Here is an 8,479-nt window from a genome sequence, read left to right as displayed (position 1 = left end):
CACCGTGAAGTATTTTAAATGAAGACCAAAAGTCATACAGATGGTCTGTGTTAACCATAGCTATTTCAGTCTTGTTCCAGATCATAAAGTGTTTTTTACGCATTTTTGAAATCTGTCCTGTCATTCATTTTTCAACAGCAGCCAAGTAGCAAAGTCTTAATTGAGCAGATTTTAGACAGTAGACGGCATTTCCTTTGGGGTCTAGACACATTACTTTGTAGATAAACAGCGTAAGGAAATGGTGGGAAACGTTATCACAGGATGAAATAGCCATGGTTAAATTACATTATGAGAACTAAACCCATTCGAGGGCATGAAGTTGAACTAAATTGGAAAACACAGAACATATATGAGCACAAAAATGCATTTAAGATAATGCAATTAAAAAGATATTCCAATCCTTATTGCAAAGGCTTGCCACATCTGATACACTTAGTCATGGCATGTAACGTTATCCACAACTGAGCAGTTTTGTTATGATCTCTGTTTTCCGATAATGAAAAATGGCCAAAGCCTGTTACACATGAGAGAAACAGAAAAGGTCACCGATATAAATTAATCTCAGGAAGTGATGTTGGTACAGGCAGACAATAATAAAATTATTTCCACAAGCGACCACATAAATTACAAGCACTCAAAAAGAAGTGTGTGTGGTGCTATGTACTTGAGTTGAATAGCAATTCTTTCTTTAATGGGAAGGGGTATATAGGAGACAGTCAAATTAAGCAATCGGTTGAAGTGCCTTCACAACCTTGTGAATGCAGCTCATTTGCTTTGTGAACTGTTGTTGTGACAAATTATTTTGGGCAGAGTTTGAGTCTCTTGAGTGGCACGGTTTTTATTTTTTGACACACCCTGATCTCATCAGTCGGCTGGGCCAGTCAATCCCAGCCCTGCACTCTGCACAAAGTTCCCATCTATATAGCACAGATTATAAAGGTGTCCATTCCTTGCCCGAGCTAGATTTCACTGCCCAGGTTAGGATGTCGTTTCAATAAGATGGTTGCTTCCTTTGGCGAAAGTCGACCCTGACCTCCATGCTTTCCGGCAGCCTTGTTCTGCATCTGAAAGTGAAATCAGGAAATATCAAAAATTTAATAATTTACTATACATTTTTATCTATTAACTGAAAAGTCTAATAATTATTACGAAATATGTATTCCATTGTATCTGCAATTTTTTTTTGTTTTACACGAGCCACAAAGCTACAAAAGGACTAAACAGATGCAATCAGAAACATGATCTCGCTAGATGCGTGAGGATGCTGTTAACATAACACCAACAGATGAGCGAGTAAAAAAAGACTAGAGGTCTGGCAGGAAACAGCATTGGGAAGTGAGAAGTGTTTGTTATGTCTTTGCCATAACCAGGAAACAGCAGACAAAAATTAGGTCATTGTCTTAATTATCCATTTCTCTGTACACATCAAAAACATGTTTAATGAAGGCTATTGAAGCTTTCCCATTTGAACTCCAAATCAGCAGGGTGGGTTAATGAGGATTTCCGGAGATGTAAGGATTGGGGTTGCACGTGTGCAGTACCTGGGTCTTTTCAACACATGTGTAGAAAGTTGAGACTTCTTTAGAGCAGACTGTGTTGTTAAAGTCGTTCTGTTTCCAACAAGCCATCAGTATTGACATCTCCGTAACACAGGTGGCCTCTGTAACAAAGAGTGTGTATCATAAAAATTTTGTTTTCCAATAAAAGACAAACTGTACATGTATAGAGACATCTTGATAACCTTGAAGTAAACAACGTGACCTCTCCTGTCCCATTTAGCAAGCATAATTTTAATTAAAGCAAGTTATGTTTAGCCAATCAGAATGCATACTTTACATTTATGTATTTGGAGGTTATTTTTTATTTGCACGCGATTCGAACCCATGTCATTTGTGTTATAAACACAATGCTCAACATATTGAGCCACAGAAGCAATGAAATGCAGTTTTAAAAGATAAAAAACCATAAGATGCGCTTTTTGATTTTTATGACAATCTGTATTAGATGTATAGTGAGACAGTGACCATAATGTAAACAAATATGCTTACACACTCACTGTACTGTTGTATTAGAACTAGAAGTATGCACATTTTTTACACTGGATACACTTGTAGGCTACATGACCTTTGCGTTGCTTGCTAACTTAATGCTCTAGATTAGCTACAGGATCGCGTGTTGTGTACGATAACGGTTAACGTTAGCACATTAAATCTCGTAGCGTTACCTCCTTTCCTCAATCTGCGGTTAGCGACCTCATTCTTGAGTGCCAGGGGTTTGATGGGTCTCAGCACGGGTCTGCCATGCTGTCTGTTCAACAGCTTCGCCACCTTCTCTTGAATCACACTTCCACTCTGCATCGCCATTGCTTACTATTACACTAAATCCAAATAATCTAATGTACTTTTATAACAAAAGTAATGAGGAAACTCAATAAAACGTCACTGTCGTCTGCTCCTTTACGTCCTTACATGCAAGTCGCCATGTTGAGGCGGAAGCGGTAACTAACTGTTGTCGTGGTTACCACCGCTACAACTGTCGTAAAAGTGTCGTGATTTGTGTTTCATAGGGCCTGTCCAAATCTGCAAGGTTCAAAGTTATCATGCGTACATATCTTTACACATATCATGTTTACAAATATAACATTACATTTTGAAAAACAAACATTAATTTAGTGTGAATTTATTGTGCAATTGTTTTGCAAAAATACCTCAGAGTTAAAGTTCTGTTTTGTGAATTGCAATTCATTAAATTCTCCCACTTATTTTATTTTTCAAATTAATTTTGCATTACAGTTGCTGTGGTCAATTCATTCTACTTTTTCCAACAGGATAGGAAATTGTAAACATCAGGACAGGATGCCTTTGGGTGATGCAGGTTTTCCAGTAAAGGTTTTAACCAGGACACACAACAGGGTGCGGTGACGGTGACATTGCAAGACAAGCCGGAACAAATTTAACAAGGAATGAAACGAAATCCAGTGTTCTTCATAATTAACAACACTGCCAGAATGGGTGTCTTTTCTGTAAAATGTTTAGAATGAGATCTTATTTGGATTTGACCAAATTAAACATCAAAAAACAGTGAAGTAAAATACATCCCAAATCTGTTGTCATTTACTACACAAGAAGTAGTTGATCCTCAATTAAAATGTGTGTGAAAATAAATGAAGCTTACATTTTAAATATTACCTTCAGACCTTAACTCCCAGGCCATAGTTAAAAACAGACATGGGGAGGTATTAACTGTTTCCTGTTATCTCCTGCAGCAAGCATTGTTTTTGAAGTCATGCCATAGTGATACAGATTTGTACTCAGCACATTTGTACAGTAGAAAGGTTTTTGTGTACTGTAAATATTCATAGTCAAATTATGACAACATATGACAGCCAGTGAATATAAAAATAAGGGTGTATCAGTAGGCAACACAACCTTTTATCGCAGTGAGTGAAGCAACATAGTGGTATGAAATCTTATATTTTAACAAATTTCCTCATTATTTCTCAAAACAGGTTTCCTAAGGAGGTCCATGCATTCCATCGCATAGAAGCTAAACTCAGATCTGCTCTGGTATTCTGACTTTGTTCCTGCTTGTTATGAGGGGACGCTGTGTAAAAGCCAGCTGGAACAACTATATTCATAAGCTGGCTTTTTCAGTTTTTTCAAATGTTTAGATTAGAGAAGTGTTCTGGGAATGTTCAGGATTATAAGTGAAGTAAGTAAATGTACCATTTCACAATTTCAGCAAAGCTTAACACCAAGTTACAAATCACCACTTATACAATTTAGAATGAAATGCACAATGGACAACAAATCCACTCATGAGGGTCAATGTGAAAGCTGAATGAATAAGCTTTCCATCGATGTAGGGTTTGTAACAATATTTGGCTGAAAATCTGGAATCTGAGGATGCAAAAAATTTAAATACTGAGAAAATTGCCTTTAAAGTTGTCAAAATTAAGTTTTTATAAGGGCATCTTGACGTCAATTTTACATCAACAAAGATGCAAGATTTTGACCACCATATGTGATTATGCATATTTTCATTATATTTTGTAATTATTTCCATGTGGTTGTAAAGACGCCCAACAAAGGTATCAATCTGATATGTTTTTTCTGGTCCCTATATCTCAGGTCAATATCATTGACATTAAATCGATGTTGGTTTGATGTCAGGAAATAAGATGTCAAATTGATGTTAAATTTATGTCAAAACAATGTCGGAAAAAGTATTTTTATTACTTATTGTAAATCAATGCGACTCATTTTTAACATCTTGAAAGTTGTAGGTCCATGTATTTTGGATGTGTATTTTTATTTATTTAAATCCTAACATGTTTACATTTAGTTCATATTTAAATTAACACTATAATTGCATATACTATAAAAGGTCAATTTAATCTGATATCGAAGCTTGATATTGAAGAGCAACACACACTAGTAATGATAAATAATTTTTTTATATATTTACCACAGGAAATTTCTTAAATATCTTCATGAAACATAATCTTAACATCCTTATGATTTTGGCATAAAAAACTATAATTCTGTCCCTTACAATGTATTGCTATTGCTACAAATATACCCATGAAACTTATCACAATTTATAGTGAAATACATGAAAATAGCAATCATATTATTATAATAAGATTGAATTGTAGGCTAGCACAGGAAATGTAAGTTTAACTCTGAGCTAAGAATTGAGTTGTTTTTGTCTGTAATGGTTTTTGATTGGCCAGCAGAATCTGTTGACATGGACAATACTAAAGAGACAAAGATGTCTTTCCCTGATCTCTGACCTTCCCTGCTTCTGTTTGCTTGACTGAACTCAAGTCAATGGCGTGTACACAGAACGTTTTTTCCAAGACTTTTTCTTCCTTTTGGTGAGACTGCATTCTTTAAGCTCACAAATCATTCACTTAAACAATTAATTTCAAGCTTTATTCAGCAACCCTGACAAAGCTGATTTTTAAGCACTAACTCTATAGGCTATTGGTCAATGGACACGCTTTGTGCATTTGCTCTTTCATTAGAGATATCTTCCTTCATTTATTTGCTTTCAATACAATTGAAATCAATATAATAAAATTACTTTATTTTATATTTGTATAGTAGATGTCCTAGGCTAATCTATTTGTCTCCAATGGAGTGCATACACTGCACAAACATACCAAACCAACCAGAGGTCATGACATTTTCCTGCCTCATTGTCTCACAGGGTTACAGAAGGTTTGTGACCCAAACTGCTCTATAAAGTGACCCTTCAAGAATGCATTTCTTTTTCCTCACATGATCCCTGCTATAATCTAGGTTAACACACTTGTTAAAACACAATTATGTATGAATGACATAATTTAAGTTATTTTCAAGTCTGTACACGAGTTATGCTTTACAGTGGTTCAAGTGATGGAGACCCACAGCACTGCACTTTTTTGCACAAAACCAGTCTTAAGTAGCACGGGTATATTTGTAGCAATGGTCAACAATACATTGTATGGGTCAAAATTATTAATTTTTCTTTTATGCCAAAACTTAGGATTTTATGTAAAGATCATGTTTCATGAAGATATTTTATACATTTCCTACCATGAAAATATTAAAACTTTATTTTTTGTGTGCCGATGGAGTTGCTAAGGACTCCATTTGGACAACTGTAACATTGATTTTCTCAATATTTTTATTTTTTGCACCCTCAGATTCCAGATTTTCAAATAGTTGTATCACGTCCAAATATTGTCCTATCCTAACAAATCAATGGAAAATTATTTTTTTTTAACTTTCAACTTCCAGATGATGTATAAATCGTAATAAAAAAAATCCTTATTCCTTCCAATTATATATATATATCCTTTATATATGAATTGTTTCAAAGCAGCTTTACATCAGTAAATGCAGGAGAAAACACAGAAAAATCGATGGACAACACAAGCAGCAGAATACAGCAGTCAATATTAAACTACACTAGCAAGCGTAGTAATAATGTAGCTTATAGAAGTGGGTGCTAAAGCCAAATGTCAGCTGACTGCCTTGAAAAAAAAATCATAAGAGAAAAAACCTCCAGGCTTTTTTAGTCAGGAGGGAAAAGTCCTAGGAGGGAAAAAACTCTTGAGAGAGAGCCAGACATAGTGTATTCTATAGAGGATATACTATATAATAGATATTATTTTATGGGAAGTAAAACATTTAAATACAGTATATATATACATTTATATTTTATATGCTGCAGGGCCACATATAATTTTTTTACCGTATTTAGTTATCGCTTTGGTTACTGTGGTTATCAAACTAGACATTTCCAATAAATTTCTATAGTTTTCAAAGCATTATTACTGTAAAATTAACAAATCATTGTTGTAGAACATTTATAAAATGTAATAATAATTACTCAAACTCATACTCAAGTTTAGGCTGGGTTTAATGGTTCTGTAACACTAAAATAATTCAAAGGTTTAATATATTAACACTTTGAGTATTTAAAAGTGACAAAATATTAATAAAGTTAACAATAACAAAAACAATACATTTCTGCTTTATAGAATTTTTATTAAAATCTCTGTCACCCAAATGTAGAATAACAGTTAAAGTAGGTCTGATTATAATTTTATCTTGCTTACTTATTTATTTTAATTTTCGAAATCATTAAAATTTCTGCTAATTCTCTTGATTATCATGTCTGGGTCTTCTTGCATACTGTTAATTTTTTATCATCTGATATAATACATTTCTCTCGACTCAATTTAATCAAAGCAATCTCATGAATATGATCTTCTCATTAAGACTTTTATTGTTCGGTATTAAGTCTGTTATGATAATGAAGGAAGTCCCAGAGGAGAGCAGAAGCTCCCTGAGCGTATGAGAATAATGAATGTTTGATGAGATGTCATGGTGTGTGTTGTTTTTTTTTTAGATGGCACATGATGCAGCTCTGATAGACACTAGGGATTTTTCTGCTGACCCCCTGCAGAACAACCATGACACCCCATCTGCCAAACACAGAACATTCAGAGGCGTTACACAGTGATAAATACTGGTTATTACTGTAGAATATTACGTTTATTGTGCTACTCTACTATGCTACATAAAATAATTCTCTCTCACTTGTCAGGGCACCTTGTTGGTTTATGGAAGTATTTTTGAAGTCCTTAATTTTACACGTATACAGTAGACAACATCAGGCAATATTTCAATACAGGGTGAGAAGAAATTAGGGGTATGTCCATTGGGAATATGAATGAATAGTTTGTGTGTGTGTGTGTGTATGTGAGAGAGAGAGAGAGAGAGAGAGAGAGCGAGAGAGAGAGAGAGAGAGAGAGAGAGAGAGAGAGCGAGAGAGAGAGAGAGAGAGAGAGAGAGAGAGAGAGAGAGCGAGAGAGAGAGAGAGAGAGAGAACAACCGACACAGAAGAGAAAAGAGGGGAGCAGAAAGGAGGAAAGACACAGTCTGGTCCCTGAGAGAACTGTCTGGAATTGATTAATGCATGCAGATCCATTAGCTAATGAAGTCTGTCTGATCAACAATGCATCCTGTAAAGCAATGACCCTATGTCTACCATGCATCTTCTGACTTATTCCTCTGCAAGATTGCAATGCTCTTGCATCATAGGTATTATGTATAATGTATAATTTAATAATTCCTATTCAGCCTTGAGTACTTTTCCATGTTGACATCAGTTTAAACAAGCTAGTCTTGTCGCTGTGCCCATGCCAGCTATTCCAACTAAATATAATATACATACCGAATGTCTAGAGGAAAGAAAATGAATCTAGCAGTTTTGTCAGAGTTTGACACATTGTGAACTGTGATAAATCTTTCCACTGTAAAAAATACTTTGCTGCCTTAATTTGTTTGGTTAAATTAACTCAGATTTACAAGTCATGTCAACAGAGATGAGTTGTCACAACTTATAAAATATAGTTGAGAAAAGTCAACTTAATTTTATAAGTTATAACAACTCACCTGTAGTTATAACAACTCATCTCTAGTTAAGATAAATAATAGTACGTTGAAATGACTTGTAAATCCGAGTTAATTCAACAAAAAATTGTAAGGCAGCAAAGTATTTTTTACAGTATACACTGTGAAAAATTCTTTGCTGCCTTAAATTTTTTTGTTGAATCAACTCAGATTTACATGTCATTTCAACTTACTATTATTTATTTTTTACTAGAGATGAGTTGTTATAACTATACAGATGAGTTGTTATAACTTATAAATATAGTTGAAAAAAGTAAACTTTCTTTTATAAGTTATAACAACTCATCTCGTCAAGATAAATAATAGTAAGTTAAAATGACTTAAAATGAGGCAAATCTGAGTTGATTAAACAAAAAATTAAGGCAAATTTTTTTTTCAGTGCATAATGTTTAAATTACTTTTACTGGACGGCACAATGGCCCAGTGGGTAGCAGAAGGTCCCTGGTTCGAGCCACGGCTGAGTTATTTATGGTATTTATGTGTGGAGTTTGCATGTTTCAGTGTGAGTT

At 34.4% G+C, this 8,479-nt stretch overlaps 1 protein-coding gene across 1 annotated transcript; it reads right to left on the bottom strand.

Moving 5' to 3' along the window:
- Window positions 1-381: 381 nt before the first annotated feature.
- On the bottom strand, window positions 382-2,524 carry chchd1 (coiled-coil-helix-coiled-coil-helix domain containing 1). The gene is made up of 3 exons (XM_055170872.2): window positions 2,225-2,524; window positions 1,542-1,660; window positions 382-1,064 (listed from the first exon to the last, which is right to left on the bottom strand). Exons 1-3 carry the CDS (start codon window positions 2,361-2,363, stop codon window positions 960-962), a joined length of 363 nt encoding a protein of 120 aa, XP_055026847.2. The 5' UTR covers window positions 2,364-2,524; the 3' UTR covers window positions 382-959.
- Between the last annotated feature and the right edge of the window lie 5,955 nt (window positions 2,525-8,479).

This window comes from Misgurnus anguillicaudatus, chromosome 11 (genome assembly GCF_027580225.2).
Source record: "Misgurnus anguillicaudatus chromosome 11, ASM2758022v2, whole genome shotgun sequence".
Lineage (NCBI taxonomy): Eukaryota > Metazoa > Chordata > Actinopteri > Cypriniformes > Cobitidae > Misgurnus > Misgurnus anguillicaudatus.
Note: the sequence above shows the minus strand (reverse complement) of the source record. Positions and strands in the feature narration are given on the sequence as shown.